At 36.6% G+C, this 20,574-nt stretch overlaps 1 protein-coding gene across 1 annotated transcript in view; it reads left to right on the top strand.

The window, feature by feature from the left end:
* The window catches only part of UBR3 (ubiquitin protein ligase E3 component n-recognin 3), a 175,430-nt gene extending 155,593 nt beyond the window's left edge, over nucleotides 1-19,837 (top strand). Inside the window, exons 32-39 of the mRNA XM_049773377.1 lie at nucleotides 2,943-3,046; nucleotides 5,013-5,137; nucleotides 7,699-7,806; nucleotides 7,925-8,050; nucleotides 10,953-11,132; nucleotides 14,968-15,177; nucleotides 16,739-16,878; nucleotides 17,459-19,837. Of these exons, the coding sequence (XP_049629334.1) occupies nucleotides 2,943-3,046; nucleotides 5,013-5,137; nucleotides 7,699-7,806; nucleotides 7,925-8,050; nucleotides 10,953-11,132; nucleotides 14,968-15,177; nucleotides 16,739-16,878; nucleotides 17,459-17,576 (1,111 nt within the window). The 3' untranslated portion in view covers nucleotides 17,577-19,837. The remainder of the gene's footprint in view (nucleotides 1-2,942; nucleotides 3,047-5,012; nucleotides 5,138-7,698; nucleotides 7,807-7,924; nucleotides 8,051-10,952; nucleotides 11,133-14,967; nucleotides 15,178-16,738; nucleotides 16,879-17,458) is intronic.
* Nucleotides 19,838-20,574: the final 737 nt, after the last annotated feature.

Raw genomic sequence — 20,574 nt, 5'->3', positions numbered from 1 at the left:
TTTTTTGTAGCCGTTTTTAGTAAGGTGCTGAGAAGGGACCATTCCTGGCCATTCTGGGGCCATGGTGGGTGGTGTTCATACAGGCTACCCAGGCCCTACACTCAACAGGGATCTTTAACACTAGAGTTGTCAGAATAGTCTCACTAAGTACTGATGACTCTGGGGTTTGAACTCACAACCTTGTGCTTGCTGGGAACGTACTTTAAACTATTTATTCATCTTCTGGGCCTTGTTGCAATATAAATAGTATTAAGGGATTAATTACAGTTCTGGAAGTTGAATGTGAGACATGTACTCTACTTCTGAGCCACATTCTTGGCTTGATTGGATTTATCAGATGATTAATATTTTTCAAGAAAAATGATACTACATAACTTAAAATATTAGATCATCAAAGTTAACATTTTTTACAAGATAAAGGTAATTTTTAAAAATTTTATAATGGTTTTTAAATGTCATTTGAACTTTTTATGTAGAGATAGAGATGTAGAGAGATAGTATGGGGGTTAAGGGTTTTGCCCTGCATACAGCTAGCTCCCATGCAATCCCTAGCACCACAAATGGTCACTGCCAGGAGTGATCCCTGCGCACAGAGTCAGGAATAAACCCTGAGTCTGGCAGTGTGGCTCCAAATGATAAAATATTTTATGTAGACAAATCAGACTTTTTTCTAGTTTTCATACTTTGAATGCCTACCTATTCCATGCATAATCTGATGTTTGTATTTATAACCCATATTTTAAAATCAAAGTTAAATTTTTCTGGGGCAAGAGAGCTAATGCAAGGATTAAGGCTGCTCCCTTGTACATGATTGATGGCAGTGAGGCCACCTTTTTATGGTCTCTTAAGCACTTCCGGAATTGAACCCTGAGCACAGAGCTGAGAGTAAGCCCTGTGTACAGCTGGGTATGACCAAGAAACCAAACCAAATATAAACAAAACACTTTCCAATTTTTTACTTTAGTAAAATCTAAAGTTTTTTTTTTTTAAGATTTTTGATCATTTCTAAATCTAAGGTAGTAAACTCAATTAAAAGACTAGATAACCTAGTATAACATTACTAAAAAAAATCACCGAAATATTTAAATATTTAAAATAAAGAATTTTTGGCCAGAGCAGAAGAGCTCCTTGGCACCATGAATTGCTCCTTGAGCCTACCTGGAGTGACCCCTGAGTGCAGAACCAGGGTTAATCCCTAGGCATAGCTGAGTGTGGCTCAAAAACAAAACAAAACAAAATATCTTGGTTTGGTGCTTTACACTTTGCTGAGTTTATTAAGGATTCCTAATTATTGAGGTGGCATGTCAGAATTGGGTACAAATTTATTTTTCTTAAATATTTACTTCCATATCATCCTTAAACTCAAGAAATCTATTTTTTCTGTGTAATGTTTTTATATTTGGGGGATGTTGAATAACCTCCCTGGATGGGGCCAGATGGAGGTCTTTCTCCTCCAGCCCACGCCATGCGTCTGCAATCCCCCTTCAGCCAGCGGATCTGAGGGTTCAAGGTGGTGGCAAGAAAGACTCACATCAGTCAGGTTTCAGGAGACATTAGCTTTATTCAGGGCCCTAGCCAACATGTGTGGCTCCTAAGCTTTAAAACCTTTCAAGCCATCTCCATTATTCGCCCTGCATTCTACCCCTTTCAGCCATCTCCTCTCCTGCTCCTTCTTTCTCTATCTTTCCTCCAAATCCTCCCCAATCGATCTCCTTCCTGCCCCTGAGGCAATAATACCCTTTGATACTTCCCAAAGACACCTCCCAGAAATGGGCAGGTCTTATTAGCAGGTAAGGTTACAAAGGAAGAATGGGGGATGGGGTAACATTCTGCCCCTTTTTTTTTTTTTTTTTTTTTTTTGTGGTTTTTGGGTCACACCCGGCAGTGCTCAGAGATTATTCCTGGCTCCAGGCTCAGAAATTGTTCCTGGCAGGCACGGGGACCATATGGGACGCCGGGATTCGAACCGATGACCTCCTGCATGAAAGGCAAACGCCTTACCTCCATGCTATCTCTCCGGCCCCCTCTGCCCCTTTCTTAAAGCAAATAAAAATAAAAGAGCTTGGGGCCGGAGAGATAGCACAGCAGCATAAGCAGCCTACCCAGGACCCAAGTTGGTTGGTTCGAATCCCGGTGTCCCATATGGTCCCCTGTGCCTGCCAGGAGCTATTTCTGAGCAGATAGCCAGGAGTAACCCCCGAGCGCCATGGGGTGTGTCCCAAAAACAAAAACAAAAATAAATAAATAAATAAATAAATAAGCATAGGTTATCCGTTGTTATCCTGGCTTCCGCCTATAGCCAAAGGCGGGAACCTAATATTCCCATAGCAACGAAGTTTAAAGTATAAGAGCCCTGGATGGGGCTGGATGGTGATGGATGGAGGGAAGAGGCCTTTCTTTGCTAGCTCAGGCCACTTGTCTCCAATGCCCTTCAGCCGGCAGGTCTGAGGGTTCAGGGTGGCGGTGAGGAAATCATCCACTGCAGTTGGGTTTCAGGAGACATCAGTTTTATTCAGCCCTGGCCAACATGTGTGGCCTATCATAACCTTTCAAGCCATCTCCATTATTGGCCCTGTCATGGTAACATGTTTCAGCCATCTCCTCTCCTGCTGCTTCTTTCTTGCTCAATCTCTCCCATTCTCCCAATCAATCCCTCCTCCTGCCCCTCAGGTAATCCTATTCATACTTCCCAAAGACCCCTCCCAGAAATGGGCAGGTCTTACTAGGAGGTAAGGTTACAGGAAGAATAGGGGGTGGGGGTAACAGGGGGAGTCAAGGAAATAAGTTTGAGAGATTATATTTTTGATAAAATGATGGCCCCTTTTTCTCAAATTTTGCAGTTGATTTTGAAAGTGATTTCTATTCCGTATAGATGTATGTTAAGTAAAAACTGAATTCGGGTGTACAATGCTGTATAGTGAATGTGTGTGTGTCTCTTTTAGACAGGGAAATGAAGAGCAACAGCCTGAAGTTCCAATTCTTTATCATGATGTTACTTCCCTTCTTCTCATTCAAATCTTAATGATGCCACAACCCTTACGAAAAGGTTTGTTCATTATTTTCATTCTTAGGTTATATGGAATATTTAAATGAATATCTAAAATTTTGTTGACATAGATTTATACAGCTTCAGCCTGAGGGAAATGTTTTTAGGTAGATTGTTTTATCTGTTCATAGTAATACTAGTTCTAGCTAAAGATGAAGATAATTAAATGATTTTTGTCTTTTAAGATTTTTCTGCTTTATAAAATGTACAGACATAGAGAAATCATTGAAAACTTTTAATGAAAGACAAGTTATCAGAGGCGAGAGACTTCGTACAGGGGATAGTAAGGAGCTTGCCTTGCACATGACTGAAACCAATTATGTCCTTGGTAACACCTATGGTTTCCAAGCACTGCCAGGAGTTAGCCCTGAGCACAACTGGGAGTGTCCTCAAAACATTATTCATCATTATCATCATCAAGGGGCTGAAGAAGTAGTTTAAAGGGACTGAAAGCATGTCTTGCATTCTGGAGATGTGAGTTTTATCCTCAGTTCCATGTAGCTCCCCAATGTTGTTCTAGGTATAGTCCAGGTGACCTCTGGCATGTTTGGGGTACCTTGGTGGTTCAGCAATCTGCATGGCATTGCCAGGCATGAATATTGAACTCTTTTGCCCAGTTATTTGTGTTGACTGAGTATCTCTGGATTTGACCCCAGGCCCCCTGATCATTGATTGCTTGGGTGCTTGCTAAAAATGACATTAATGTAAAAATATGAATATAGAATGAACTGTCAACCTAAATTCCTTCAGCCTTTTTTATATGTGCACTTTTTTTGTTTTGTTTTTGAGCCATACCCAACAGTGCTCAGGGCTTCCTCCTGGCTCTGTGCACAGGGATTAGTTCTGACAGACTTGGGGAAACTATATGTGGTGCCGAGGCTCAAACCCAGATTGAACAGGCAAAACAAGTGTCTTATTCTCTGTTCTATCACTCCAGCCCCAACATGAGTACATTTTTTTAGCATAGTAGAAATCATATTTATAATATAGTTTTACCTTCTTTGTTTTGAGGCCACACCCTGTAGTAGTCAAGGTTTACTCTGTACACTCTAAAAATGTTCATTAAGAACAGAAACAGGAGTAAACCCTAAGCTCCACAAGTTGTGGCCCAGAACACAAAAACAGTACAAACAAAAGACAGTTTATAAAAATGGGATTTTGTATAAAATGTATATAAAAATTACCAGGGTTTCTGAATCCCACTGGTCTTTCTGTTTATCACCTGCAACTAAGTATTAATACAGAGGAAAAATGGATGGATTAAATAAAACAAAAATCATCTTTAGAGTCTGAGATCAGTTAGTTATGGTTACCAAAAGGGAAGAGGGGAAGGTAAATCAGCAAAGAGTAGATTGAATGGTAGGTAAGGTTTGGGCTTATATATACATGTTGACATTCATTAATACTTATGTAAAATGCATATTACATATGTAATAATGCATATATAAAATTATAATGTAGCATTATTTTCTTAAAAATTAGATTCATAGTGCCTGAAATATTCAGGTTTCTTTATTTAATTGAAACTTCTATATTGTATTATATTCCATTAACATTATTTCATTACATATTACATTATGTTATGGTGTATTTATAAGATCAACAGCATTTCAGAAGTAGGTGAAATATTAAACACTCATACTGCCAGACAATGTTGTTATTCAGCTGATATTCAGTAAAGGGATTCCAGGGTAATAAGCTGTTTTAAAGCTGAATGGCATTAGCACTCCTATTTTCTAAAACAGCATACTTTCTACTATGCCAAGTACCTCTTATTTACATATTCTGAATAAAGATACTACTTTGTTTTCTTAATTCAGGTTTGTTGGGTGGCAAGTACAATATATTGTAATCTTAGTATTGGAAAATATCCAGTTAAATGTGCAAAGAAGGCGTAAATTTGAAATTACCTTAGAACACAGTATTTGGATTTGAAAGAAATAACGATCTTCTCTTTCACTTGTAGATCACTTTACCTGCATTGTAAAGGTGCTTTTTACCCTGCTTTACACACAAGCTCTTACGGCACTTTCAATTAAATGTACTGAGGATGATAGGTCAGCCTGGAAAAACACAGGTGCTCTCAAAAAGGTTAGAGGCTTTTTTGTTCTGTTTGTGTTTTTTTAAATTGTGGCACTGTGACTTATAGTTATTCATGATTGAGTTTCAGGTGTACAGTGTTCCAACTCACCAGTATACACTTCCCTTTACCACCAGTACCCTCAGTTTCACTTCCACCTAGCCCGCCTCTTCAGTAATATTTTGCATTTTAGTGAATTTTGCCTAATTAGCTTATCCCTGATATTATTTGAGTTCAAGCAAACTTTGTTTGTTTTAGAACTATTCTGTTTAATTCATTTTACAATATCACATCACTATTTTTATATTCAGTGGGCTATTTTTATAAGTGCTATGTAACATACAAGTTGTATTTTACAAGTGACAATCCTGTTAGTCTATATTGGAACAAGGTACAAGACTTAATGGAAAATGGTTTTAGAGTATCATTTTTGTAGTTTAAAATAGAAATTGAGGATACTGCATGACTGAATGAAGCAGAAAGGGGAGGTGTAATTGATTATCTAAGGTAAGAATTTCTAAATTCTAAGGCAGATTCTAATATAAGAATTTATAAAAAGAGGCATTGATTTGCTCTGATGCTTATTGGAAAAGAATTGATATATGCAAAATGAAAAACTTAGTTCTTGATGTTTTAGAATTTACAATCTAGTAAGAAACCAAAATAATGAGAAAGTGAGGAAGTGCAGATCAAATAAAACTCTTGTGGTTCAGACTCAGGTGGTAAAATCTCAAGATACAATTGTATTCTATGTTTGCTAATGTCTTATGTTTTCCAATTAAAAAGGAGCATTCGTCTGTAGGTAAGCTCAAAAAGCTAAATTAAAGGCCTTGCTTGCTCCTTTATTTGACCTCAGCACCATGTGCCTTCCTTCACACCAGTTGTGTGTTATACTGGTGTCCTCCTCTCCACCAGTCAAGTTCCTAAAGTTCCTAGCCATCAGGACTGCACTAAAAGGCTGAAATTTATCTCTGGAAGTGGTTTGAGAACTACTAGAAACCTCTGCCCCCAAATACTTTAAAATAAAAATAGAAAGTAGAGTTAATGATAGAATAAAAACATGATAAACAGTTATTACTTTATCTCAGTTTATGGTTTATTGTAATATACATTTTGTAATATACAGCTACCTCTAATATCTCAGTGCACATAAAAGAGGCATACTTATTTATGTGTAAAGATCATAAAGATTTTGAAGTAAATTTCATAAATATTACTTCTACTTTCCTATAAAATATGCTATTAAACTGATTGACTTGTATAATTAATGTAATTTTTATCTATAAATTCTGTAATAAATATACTGCCCTATTTTATTTTAACATTCAAATGTTTTAACAAGTCCTATTTAAGAATTTGGAAAATTGTAAAAAATTATGACCCATATATTTTTATATTTTATGTATAAATTTTTATTACTATATTGAGTGTATATATGCTTCTGGTGGCTTTTTCACATTGTGTTATAAACATTTTTTTATTTTATTCAAATGTATCATATTCATTGTCTACAAAATAGTCCATTGATATACCTTAATTTAAATTTTGTTGGTCATTTTTAATTTTTCACAATTACTATGTCTCAATGAATGTATTACATTCTAGCTTATTTTTTCCTTTGGAATTATTTCTTTAGGAAAATTTTCCTAGAGTCAAAAGATGTTTTTCCTCCAGGAAGCTTATATTTCAAGCCCCCATTTTCCTTGAACATACATGTATCTCATTCGCTTATCTATGTTTCTGTGCTCTGAGTACATTTTCCCTTTCCTTTCCCTCACATCTAAGTTTCAATAAAAAAAAAGTGCCTTAGTTAAAAAAAAAACAAAACCTTTCTCATATTTTGATTTGTGCTTTATTATTTAACTTAAGATAAATTCAATATACTAATGTCTATTTTTGGTTTTGTTTTGAGGCCAGACATTTTGGTACTACTACTAACTTGTCACTTGAGTCATTCCTGTGATGCTTGAGGGAGATGCTTTGCTGCAGGGATTGAACCTGGGCTTCCTGCTAAAAAGCATCGGGCTCTGCCCCATCACAGAGATAGCTCTGTGAACCCCTAAAATAAATTATTTACTTTGTTTACAAACTATCATTAGTAAAGTTTTACACATGAAAACATTTCAGCACTAAACTCTCCACCCAAGTGGCCACTTCCCTCCACCATTTTAAGAAAGGCACCACTATGCTATTTTTCTTAAAACTATCTAAATTGGGGGGCCGGAGCGAAGGCACAGTGGTAGGGTGTTTGCCTTGTACGCGGCTGACCCAGGACAAACCATGGTTTGATCCCCTGACGTCCCATATGGTCCCCCAAGCCAGGAGCGATTTCTGAGCATAGAGCCAGGAGTAACCCCTGAGTGCTGCCAGGTGTGCCTCATCTTCCCCAAAAAAGACCTATGTAAATTGTTTCAGTCATTCTTCCTAAGTGATAAATCCAGAGAAATACTGTTGTACACAGATTTGGGAAATTGAAATTTACATGTTTGAAAACAAAGTTATCAATTATTTAAAAGACTCATTAAAATGCTATTTCCAATGTATAACTAATGAAACATTTTAATTTTTCTAGAATACATGTGATGCAGAAAAGTCTTATGAAGTATTGTTGAGCTTTGTAATAACTGAGCTATCTAAAGGAAAGTTATATCATGAAGAAGGAACACAGGAGTGTACAATGGTATGTTCTCTTTAAAACTAAATGTAATGGTTATTTAGAAAAAATGTATTGTTTTAGGTATGATTATAAGATTTACGCTATTATAGAATGAATTATTCTGATTTATTTTTTACTGTAGGTTAGCCCGATTGCTTGGTCTCCTGAATCTGTGGAAAAATATTTACAGGACTTCTGCTTACCTTTCCTCAGAATCTCCAGCCTTCTTCAGCACCATCTTTTTGGGGAAGATTTACCTAGCTGCCAGGTATAATTTGGGGTAGAAAGTAGGGAAAATATATTTTTATAATTAAATAAAGCCCTATTTTCTATACTATATAATAGTTGATCTATGTATACAACTACCATACGAACATGTGTCAGTCTAAATCAAGGAGTATTTAGAGTATTTACTGTTATTATTGTATTTGTTAGTGCCATCCATTTATACTGTTACAAATATTTGATAGTTGAGTAGTCATAAATGGTTAGTATTTCAAACAGCAGGGTCATGCTATCCATGATGTGAGTTATCACTATTTGGTATATTTATCCTTTTCAGTGTTTTTGTTTTTTGTTTGGGGGCCACCCTTGACTGTACTTGGGACTTATTCCTGGTTCTGGAGACAGGGTTCACTTTTGGTGGTGATCCCAGAGGATCATATGTGGTGCTGGGAATCAAACCCATGTAGGAATCAAGGGAGAAGAAAGATAAAATACTGTACTTGGCTTTTGAAACTGGCAGGCCTGTACTTTTATGATACAGTTAATAAAAGGAAGAAAAATGGAGCAGGTTTGATGGTAAGAAATGAAGGCATTTTGCATGTATTCACATTAGGAATTTTTAGAATGGGATCATTTAAGTGGCTATATTCGGTTGATTTGAGAAAAATAAATTAGGATTTAGCTAGAACTTTACTCTGTTATGTATGTAATTATTTTGTTTTTTAATATATATGTATAATTTATAAATACGGCTATTTGCTCTTATACTTTATTAGGTTTTTTCAAATTTGGATTTAATCGTAGCACAGTATGGTTGGGTACACAATCTCTAATAATAAATAAAATCAATCATATATTCATGTACTTATTAGTTTTTTAAAATATTTTTCTGTATATTTTCTATGTCTATTTACTCATTTTTAATAATTAGATTTTCTGTCATTATCTTGCTCTTGTTTTGTGCATTGTATTTGTTGCAGATATTGTTTTATGTTTGAATACCTTACCCTTTTGGGAACAGAAGTTTTAATGTATGTCATTTGAAAGCCCCCAAATGGTGTTTTGGGTCTTGGAAGTTACTTCTGACAGTACTTGGTCCAGTAGAATAGACCTGGATCAAAGCAGAAATCATCATCATCAAAAAAAAAAAGCAGAAATCATATAGAAATGAGAAAATATTTAAACTGTGTGGACATGAAAGCATAAAATAGAAGTGCAGTGCAGCTAAGTAGTTCTTGGATAGATACAGCTTAAAAATGCCTATATATTTTTTATTTATTTGTTTGTGGGCTACACCCAGTGGTGATCAAGACTTACCCCTGGCTCTGCTCAGGGATCATTGCTGGCTGTGTCTAGGGGATATTAATTGGGATGCTAGAGATTGAACTCAGATAAGCCATGTGCAAGGCAAGCACCCTACCCACTGCATTGTCACTCTGGCTTTCTGTTTTTAAAGTAGAGATATCTAAAATCATTTATCTAAATATCTATAAAACTAGAAAGAGTACAAATTGGACCAAATCAAGTGAAAGAAAGGAAGTTATAAAAATAACAGAAGTCAACGGAATAGTGATAGAGAAACAATAGAGAAAATTAGTAAACCCCAAGCCTGACTCTTTATAGTGATTAGTCAGATGGATACATGTAAAATTTAGATGTTCAGCTCTGCTGGGTGAGAAAGAATCAATCTGTCAATAGTAGGTTACAGCAGCAAAATAATTAAACCTGTGATCTTTTACTGCATTTGTATAGGCAGGGTTTAAATTAAATGGAACTGGTAGTCTATGACCATGTTAAGTGATATTATGGAAGGCTGCTCTATGGGGTTGAAATTGGAAATATGATAGGAATTAACCCAGTGGATAGGGAAAAGAAAAAATTCCAGCCCTGTAAATGGTCTCTATTTAAATAAAGAGGGATTAGATAGTATACATTGGTATTTATGAGGCTAACATACTTTAAATATCATCTTCCAAGATAATTTTGGTTATAATGTTCCTAAATAAAGCATTGGATTACTTGTCACTTAGTTCTCTCAGTTTTTTTTTTTGTTTGTTTGTTTTTTGTTTTTTGTTTTTTGGGCCACATCCGGCATTGCTCAGGAGTTACTCCTGGCTGTCTGCTCAGAAATAGCTCCTGGCAGGCACGGGGGACCATATGGGACACCGGGATTCGAACCAACCACCTTTGGTCCTGGATCAGCTGCTTGCAAGGCAAACGCCGCTGTGCTATCTCTCCGGGCCCTCAGTTTTTTTAAACCCTTTTTAAAAATGAACTTTGTTTCATACTTATTCAGGGTATAGACAAATTTTTAGCACTGCCTTGTAAATTTTATGGAGGTAGAGTGTTTGCAGGTGGTTCAAATCCCGGCAACCCATATGGTCCCCTGAGCCTGCCAGGAGCAATTTCTGAGTTTAGAGCTAGGAGGAACCCCTGAACACTGCCCGGTGTGACCCAAAAAATAAATAAGTAAATGCATAAAAGAAGCATTATAGTATTTATAAGTTAAATTTTATTGTTTTTGTTTTTTGTTTTTTGTTTTCGGGTCACACCTGGCAGCGCTCAGGGGTTACTCCTGCCTCTATGCTCAGAAATCGCCCCTGGCAGGCACAGGGGACCATATGGGATGCCGGGATTTGAACCACTGTCTTTCTGCATGAAAGGAAAATGCCTTGCCTCCATGCTACCTCTCCGGTCCCTATAAGTTAAATTTTAAAGAGAAATAATATTACAGGGTTATTTGGATATAGTAGCATATAAAACTGTTATTTCTCTCTCCTTCTCTTCCTCTGTGGTCCTTTCTCTTCCTCCTCCTGCTTACTTTACTTTATTTGACTTGTTTAAGAAGGTTTTTTGCTGTCTATAAGTAATTAATGAAGATGACACTGAAGATATCTATAATGGGGAAAATTGTATTGATAATTTTTTTTTTTCATGTCTAAAAGGAAGAAGAAGAATTTTCAGTTCTTTCTAACTGCCTGGGACTCCTGCCAACATTTTATCAAACTGAACATCCATTCATCAGTGCCTCCTGTCTGGATTGGCCAGTACCAGCATTTGATATTATATCTCAGTGGTGTTGTGAGATAAATTTTTTTACTGAAAAACATGCAGAACAAGGAAAGGTATGAAAATGATTAGTGTTTCCTTGCTATAGTGGTGATATGTTAATAGATTTTTCTTTAGGTATCTTAAATAATTTTAATAGGGACCAGAGAGATCATACAGCTTAGCTAGGTAAGTCTAAGCTTAAGATGCCAGGAATTTTTCAATAGACAAGAAATGTATATGTTTAAGGGAAGAACTGTTAATTAAAATGTCATATAAAATTCTTTAAGATTTAGAATAGTAGGTTCAACAGATCATGTTTTTAACTTAAAATTTTTACTGGATCTATACAACCAGCTTGGCTAGTAAAAGGTTTTGTGTTAGAAGCGAATAAATTGAAAAGGTAGAATAGGGGAAGCAGTAGATGGCTGTGAATGCTACGATCAGATTTTACAGGTAGAACGGTAGTTTTTGAGAAATGGGACAATCTGATCAAAATATAATTTTAGGGAATTCTGGTGACTTCTAAAAGAGGTTAATTGAAGTGAGGAGAGAGAGAGAGGGAGAGAGAAAGGGAGAGAGAGAGAAAGGGAGAGAGAAAGAGAGGGAGAGAGAGAGAGAGAGAGAGAGAGAGAGAGAGAGAGAGAGAGAGAGAGAGAGAGAGAGAGAGAGAGAGAGAGAGGGAGAGGGAGAGAGGAGAGAGAGGTCTTAGGTGATGAAAATCTGGCCGTAAAAAAAAAAAAAAGAAAATCTGGCTGTTGATACTGATAATAGAAATCAGTAGAATGTAACCAAAACAAGAACTATAAGACAAAGTTCCTGATTAACTGCTTATGAGCCTCCCAGGTAATAGATTCATCTTATATATATTTTTCCCACAGAAAGATATTATTTTTATTTTTTTTACTTTATTAAAGGTTTGAAAATTAGGGCCCGGAGAGATAGCACAGCGGTGTTTGCCTTGCAAGCAGCTGATCCAGGACCAAAGGTGGTTGGTTCAAATCCCGGTGTCCCATATGGTCCCCCGTGCCTGCCAGGAGCTATTTCTGAGCAGACAGCCAGGAGTAACCCCTGAGCACTGCCGGGTGTGACCCAAAAACCAAAAAAAAAAAAGGTTTGAAAATTGAAAAAAAATTTTTTTTTTTTTTTGGTTTTTGGGTCATACCTGGCATTGCTCAGGGGTTACTCCTGGCTGTCTGCTCAGAAATAGCTCCTGGCAGGCACGGGGGACACCGGGATTCGAACCAACCACCTTTGGTCCTGGATCGGCTGCTTGCAAGGCAAACACCGCTGTGCTATCTATCCGGGCCCTGAAAATATTTTTAAATACTGTAATTTACAAAGTTGTTCATTATACAATCTTTTCAAATTTTCAGTGTTCCAACACCAGTCCCCTACTAATCTAATCTTCATTCCAACAGTGTCCCCAGTTACCCTTTCCCAGTTAAGTGCCTCCTTAGCAGGCACAAAATAACTGACTTGACGTTGCTTGTTACAACATATATCTTATGATGGTGTTACTAAGGTCATTGTCCAAGAATTTATGAAGCTGTTAGGTGTTAGTTGAGTCTTTCTTTTTTGTTTTTTTTTGTGTTTTTTTTTGTTTGTTTTTTGGGCCACACCCATTTTATGCTCAGGAATTACTCCTGGCTAAGAGCTCAGAAATTGCCCCTGGCTTGGGGGGACCATATGGGACTCCCGGGGATCGAACCACGGTCCTTCCTTGGCTAGCACTTGCAAGGCAGACACCTTACCTCTAGCGCCACCTCTCCGGCCCCTAGTTGAGTCTTTCTGTCCTGTTGTTTTCACTTGTTGAGCCAAGTGGGTTTCTGTGTAACTTTCTGTCGAATTTCCTGTGCTCCTACTGTGCTGTCAGTACTGTACTGTGGAATTTGGAGCTGTAGAATCCAGGAGCTGTAGAACTGGGATGATTAGGCACTTTGGAATCTCAGCTGGGCCATTTATATGCATTTATATGCCATTTATATGGAAGTCAGGTGTGGTGAAGCTCTGGGCCTTCTAATAAGAGGGTGGGACTTGTTCGACCCCATCCTCAGGAGGCTTCAGATACTTGATCTACTTGGGTTAAGTACCAATTTAGCTGTGGCTTCTCCAGATTCAAACTCTGTATTATCTAATGTAAATATAGCAGCTAGAAAAAAAGTTAATGTTGTTATCAATATTTTTTTACAGTGTCAAGGATCAAACTCGTTTACAAATAAAGTGCTCTGCCACTAAACACTGTCCTTGACCATATTTTTTTAGAAATTAAAAATAATGAGTAACCAATATTGTGTGGAAATTAAAATTCTACCTTCATATGAACCTCAGGAAATTTATCACGAGTTGTAGCCGTAGCATTTGTCATGTATGCTGTCAACCCAGATTCAATTTCAGGCATCCCATAATCTGCCCCACCTCCACATTGGGAGTATTCCCTGAGCCCAGAGCCAGGATTAAAAATCCTGAGTACCACCAGGGGTGTCCCCCAAAGAAATAAAAGGGAAAAAAGTTATAATCTTGGCATTTATATATATATATATATATATATATATATATATATATATATATATATATATATATATATATATATATATGATCTTAATCACTGGATGTTTAAATTTTTGTAGGAAGTTAGTAAGTAGATTAGTAAGTGTTGGAATAAAAATGAGTTATAGTTACAATTTTTCCTAAAGAAATATTCAATACATCATCAATAGAAAAACTTGGTTTTAAAAAATATGTAGTTTTAGCATATTTAAATACACGTACATGCAGATGTGTTTTCCATTCATCTTTAGTTATATTTAATATTCTTCTTTTAAAATAATGTTTAAATGTAGGTGCTTTTAATACATAAGAATACCTTATGTAGGGCCCGGAGAGGTAGCACAGCGGCGTTTGCCTTGCAAGCAGCCGATACAGGACCAAAGGTGGTTGGTTCGAATCCCAGTGTCCCATATGTGCCTGTGCCTGCCAGGAGCTATTTCTGAGCAGACAGCCAGGAGTAACTCCTGAGCAATGCCGGGTGTGGCCCAAAAACCAAAAAAAAAAAAAAAAAAAAAAAAGAATACCTTATGTAGTAACGAAACTGCATTTAAATTGAGGGTGATCATTGAATTACCACTTTGGTTATTGGTAAAATGGGAAGGAGATAAATGTTAGTAAAGAAAAAAAGCATTTCAGATATGCTTTTCCTTTCTTTGAGGCCTTAAGAATGTTTTCTGGGTTGAATCTTTAGTACTTAAAAAAACTATATCAAACAAGTAATAAGTAGCTTTTAAATGTGTTGGACATGAAACTATTATACAGAGTGAAATAAGTCAGAGAGAGAAAGATAGACACAGTGTAGTGTCACTCACATGGGATTTAAGAAAAATAAAAGACATTATTGTAACAATACCCAGAGACAATAGAGATGAGGGCTGGAAGGACCCGCCCATGAAGTTTACCACAAAGAGTGGTGAGTGCAGTTAGAGAAATAACTACCCTGACAACTATCATGACAATGGCAGTGAGTGAGAGAAATAGAATGCCTGTCTTGAATACAGGCAGGGTTGGGGGTGGGGAAGATAGGGGCATTTGTGTTGGGAAGGTTGCACTGGTGAATGGGTTAATGTTCTTTTTTTATAACTGAAACAAACATTTATTTATTTATTTAGTTAGTTAGTTTTTGGGTCACACCCAGCAATGTTCAGGAATTACTCCTGGCTCTATGCTCAGAAATCGCTCCTGGCAGGCTCAGGGGACCATATGGGATGCCGGGATTCGAACTACCGTCCTTCTGCATGGAAGGCAAACACCTTACCTCCATGCTATTTCTCTGGCCCCACTACAAACATTTGTAATCATGGTGCTTAAGTACAGATATAAAAAATGTGTTGGACTAATAATAATTTTTGAATGTTTTAGGCTTTGCTTATCCAAGAGTCAAGATGGAAATTACCACACCTCTTACAGTTGCCTGAAAATTATAACACCATTTTTCAGTACTACCATAGAAAAACCTGCAGTGTCTGCACCAAGGTGCCTAAAGATCCTGCTGTTTGTCTTGTTTGTGGCACTTTTGTTTGCCTGAAAGGACTCTGCTGCAAGCAACAAAGCTACTGTGAATGTGTATTGGTAAGCAATAGTAAATAATACAAAGTCTAGTAAAACTCAGATCACATAACATTATGGTTATATACTCAAACCAGATTTTCAACTTTACTCTTTGGATTAAATATACTACATACACAGGAATTCTGCTCCCTTTTTGTTTGTTTGTTTGTTTTTGGGTCACACCTGTTGATGCTCAGGGTTTACCCCTTGCTCTACACTCAGGAATTACTCCCTGAGGTGCTTAAGGGATGATATGGGATGTTGGGGATTGAATCTGGGTTGACTGCAAGCAAGGCAAGTGCCCTACCAACTGTACTATTGTTCCAATCCCACAAATTCTTCCTTTATTTATTGTTTTCCTAATTTTAATCTAGTAGAAAGCTTTTAAAAGTCCTGAAACTTTAAGTGAGTAAAAACTTCCTTAAGTGCAATCCCCAGTTTCTCTCCCTAGACCCGCTAGTCTTCATTGGTGTATACTTTTAAGTATTAAGCTATGAAACACTAGTCATAGATATTGTTGTGCTTACTGGCTTTTGAATTAGGTTTAATTGGCTTTTAATTGCAATAATCCTTATCCATATTCTTCCTAATAAATTATTAATAAGGTGTTACAAATGAAATTATAATTTAACATGGGGGCTGGAGTGATAGTCCAGCAGGTAATCCCTGAGCACCACCAAGTGTGGCTCCAAAACCAAATAAATAAATTTAACTTGGAATTTATTACAATTAAAAGAACCCTACATTACCTAGAAGATAATTTACCATATTTTCCGGCATATAAGATGACTTTTTAACCCATGAAAAACTTCTTAAAAATTGGGAGTCATCTTAAATGCTGGTATACGGCATGCTGAAATTCCAGCTGCTGAAATTCATCCAGGGATGAATGATCCACCCCCCTCTTACTGCACATCCCATCCAGCTGCAGGCATCATCACTCAGCCCTCTGCTTGTTCAGGGCACACAGAAGAGCTGAGCTATCAAATGGTGCATCCCATCCAGCCGCCAGGTATCAATCGCTGGTCTGTGGCTTTCCGGTGCTCAGTCCTCTGCTTGTCCTGATTCGTCTTTCAGGTCACACAGGCCCTGAGTTAACAAGCGCCAAATCTCATCCAGCCACCGGGTATGCTACTTTCTGGTGCTCAGTCCTCTGTTCAGCTTTTATGGGACACAGAGGAGGCACTCTGTCTTCCTCTAGCTGTCCTATTAATCACTGCACCCCAGTAAACTGCTCTTGGAGGAGCCCCCTCTCCCTGCTCTCAATGTAGATTACAGTTAAAAAAATCACAGTCACTCACTACAAATGACAAAAGTAAAATGATTGCTGATACTTCAAAGTCTAGCTTTATTAACCATTGAGGGTTGTACTCTTTTTCTCTTACACTTTTTAATTTCCATTTGGTGTGCATTAAAAGAGAGGCAGTCTTATATGGTGAAAATAGCCCAAACCCTGTATTTTAACAGGAAAAGTAGAAAGTTGTCTTATACGCTCAGTCATCTTATACACTGGAAGATAGTTGTGACTTTCTTATAAATTTCTTTTGACATTGAGGCTCATTGATGTATTTTTAATTTTTAGCATTCTCAGAACTGTGGTGCTGGAACAGGAATTTTCCTTTTGATCAACGCATCAGTGATTATCATCATCCGTGGCCACCGGTTTTGTCTGTGGGGTTCCGTGTACTTGGATGCTCATGGAGAAGAAGACCGGGATCTGAGGTTAGATGTGCATGCATGCATTGGTGTTGCATTGAAATTTTGTCAGAGTACTGTATTATCCTATAAATATAGTAATGTAAAATTTTTTTTTGGTGCTGAGGGTTACTACTGGCTCTGTGTTCAGAACTCACTCCTGGCAGGCTCGGGGGACCATATGGGATATCAGGATTCAAATCGGGATCCATCCTGTGTTGGCCACATGCAAGGCTAACACCTTACCGCTGTGCTATGGCTCCAGCCCCAGTAATGTAATATATTAAAAATAGATATAATATATACTATATATGTATATAGATATAGATACACACCCCTAAAGTTGAAGTTACACACACACGCGCATGCGCACACACACACACACACACACACACACACACACACACACACACACACACACAAGTTGCTACTCTAGAGCTGATTCTGATTTTTAAGTTACTTTTACCAGAGCCTGCCAAGGAAACATGGGGAAGAAAACCAAAACTGTTCTTTGAAGATTTGGTTCCATAAAAAAATTATAGTTTGAAGTATGTATATGAAGTCATCATTATATTACTTTTAATACTTTCTTTCCTTTTTATTCTAGGCGAGGCAAACCTCTGTATATTTGTAAGGAACGATACAAAGTTCTTGAACAGCAGTGGATTTCGCATACTTTTGACCACATCAATAAAAGATGGGGTCCACACTACAATGGACTGTGACTCGTCACATCAGCATTGCATTATATCATCATTTTCATTAAGAATTATCAACAATAAGCTTTAATTTGGGGGATTAATGCTTTTGCTGAGGGGGAAAAAGATATATGTTATAAAGCCTTTACAAAATTAGGTGCTTGGTAATTACATTAATGGTATAATTTGTTTTTAAATATCTGGAGACCATAACGACAAATGAAATTATTCTTTTGTGGTCATTTTTGTTAGTCCACAATTGAGAAGCACAACTTCTTTACAAAATCATTTGAAATTAATTCTCCCAGCAAAGCATATCAGTTGCTCATTGATTCTAAGAGTGGGTGTGATTTATTTAAAGTTTTATTGCTTCTTTATATCTGTGTGTTTTAATTTGCATCTGCTAAACATAATGCATCTTTTCCCCCTGCCATTCTGGTGTTGATTTGAGATTTTTGCTGTATGTAATTAGAAAAAAAATGTAAAACATGATTTATGTGAAATACTGTATAGTAAAAGTTGGTCTAATAGTAGAAGTTTAAATTTTTTCTTATTGTGAGGAATCTGTTAAAAGTTTAAGGCTTTGCTGAAAACTTAATTCATTCTCAGGAATTTCATAAATATTTTCCCCAGGTAAATAATTAAAATAGTTGTAAAATAAGTAGATAGCTACTGTTAATATAATACAGTACATTGAAGGGGTGGACAAATGTTTGGGGAGGGGAGTCCTTAAAATAAAAATTTGTCATTTTAGTTGGATGGATTACTAGAGGTGGTAACAGATTTTTTGATCAATCAAAGGTTTGAGAACATACGCATGCATGGCAGGCAGATTTGTGTATGCCCACCTTTTGGTAGGAAACATGTGTTTGTTCAGATGATTAGCTGGGAAATGTTCAGACTTCCCTTTTAATGAGGCATAGTTTTAGAACTTTCCTATCATTGAAGAGTTTCATCTGTATTGTATTTGTGCAGTGTAATCACTGCTATTTCTGATTGGTTTTCAGAAGGGGAAAAAGTCTCAGTGGTAATGCCCCTGATGAATGAGCTGTGGTGCGTTAGCATTCTTTTTAGAAGCTGTTTGGAAAAGCAATTTATGTTTGTAGGGGTTTTCATTCTGAAAGAATGGGAATGATTGAGCTACTAAAATCTGTCCACTCTATAAGTAGAGAAGAAAAATCACAGAAGAGCATGTTATCTCTTGCTACCAAGATTTTTACTCCAAATAATTCAGAATTTGATGATGATTTCATATTTAGTGCTATCAAGCAATTCCTGGTACTTTGGACTTCATGGCTTGTTATATAAAATTGCATTTTTACATGTAAAAATAACTAAAGGACATCAAATGACAAAAATAAAATCAAATTTATGATTTAAATTATTTAATAATGTGACATAATCACATATGGAACGTTCCATATAGAAAATGGACATAAAATAATGACCTTGCTTTAGAGAGAACAGCAAATATTCAGATGTGTTCAAAAGTAAAAAAATTGCCTGTAGTACTATAATAAGATACATGGAAATAGCTTGCTATTTTTATATACATTTCCAAAACATTAAGATAACTTTCTGAAAGACTAAAATTATTCTGTTTCACTACATAGCTGTCTTTTCCAACACATTGTTACTTTTTAAATTACTGTATCATAAGTTGAGCCTGTCATTTTTTGCATTGGTCTTTATGAATACCAGGCCATTTGTACATGTGGTTGAAGAGCAAAATGCTAATTTACATCTCTAGTATATACTGTTACAGGACTCATGACCTTGAATAATTCTACAGTTTGGAATTCTGATGCTATAAATACATGGTATAATGTATTCAGACTTTGATTATTACATATTTAAAATGGAATGTTTTATGGTTGTGCATATGGATGTGAAGTGAAAATATTAGCCTTAACATTAAAATTTGGATAGTGTTTATTTTGATATTGGTGAATTAGTCACCAGTAAATTTAAAAAAGCACTTGGTTGAAAATTGTACTTGAATACATACATGCATGCTGCTAAATTAGAACTTTAATCCCCCCCCATAACTTTTATAAGTCCCATTTATAAACCCACTTTTAAAAATAACAGGTCCAAGTTAGAGTGATGTGTGTATATTATTCAGAAAAATGTACTGGTGTGATATCTTGTATGAATGATCATTTAAATACAGTACATTACTGTAGAAGCTAAATCAATCTTTATAATTAAGCAGAAATGATGAAACTAGGAATAATCACATTGTAAGATATGTTAATAAAAACCTGCTGTCATTGGTTTGTGAAAAATCTTTAAAATGTTTGATACTTACCTGGTTCTCCTCCCCCCCAAGGTAGTGAAGTATTATATGTAAATGAACATAGCTAATAATTATAAATAGTTGCTTAAGTTAAATATAAAGGGTTTGCTTTCCTCTTAACGTACATTTGAAGAACTAGCTGCTGTTTCTTGTGTCCATATTGCGTAAAAAAGACAAAACTTTAATTTTAGCAGGGGAGTGGAGAAGGAAATGGGCATATAAGATCTGATGAACACTACTATGGTTCTGCTAGTTTCTGAAATTCCTAGTTAGTCTTAGAAGTCTAAAGTCGTTTGTTGTAGTGTTTGTTTTGTGTGAGGATTCCTTTTGTTTTCCCTAGTTAAACACTGATTTTATTGTTTGAATACACAAATTTATTAAATCGCCCCACTCATGTATATGGGATGCTGGGTATAGAACCTGATTGGTCCTGTGTGGGCAGCTTGGTAGGCAAACGTTCTACCGCTATGCTAGGGCTCTGGTCCCACTGTGTGAGGATTTCTTTGATTTGACAATCCTTGCCCCTACCCTGCCATCCTATAGCTCACCAGCTAGTTTTCAGCTTGGATTTTTTTTGTATTTTCAAACCTTTTTTTTTTTTTTTTTTTTTTTTTGGTTTTTTTGGGCCACACCCGGTAACGCTCAGGGGTTACTCCTGGCTATACGCTCAGAAGTCGCTCCTGGCTTGGGGGACCATATGGGACGCCGGGGGATCGAACCGCGGTC

This window comes from Suncus etruscus, chromosome 5 (genome assembly GCF_024139225.1).
Source record: "Suncus etruscus isolate mSunEtr1 chromosome 5, mSunEtr1.pri.cur, whole genome shotgun sequence".
Classification (NCBI taxonomy): Eukaryota; Metazoa; Chordata; class Mammalia; order Eulipotyphla; family Soricidae; genus Suncus; species Suncus etruscus.
This window is presented reverse-complemented; position numbering and strand designations above follow the sequence as displayed.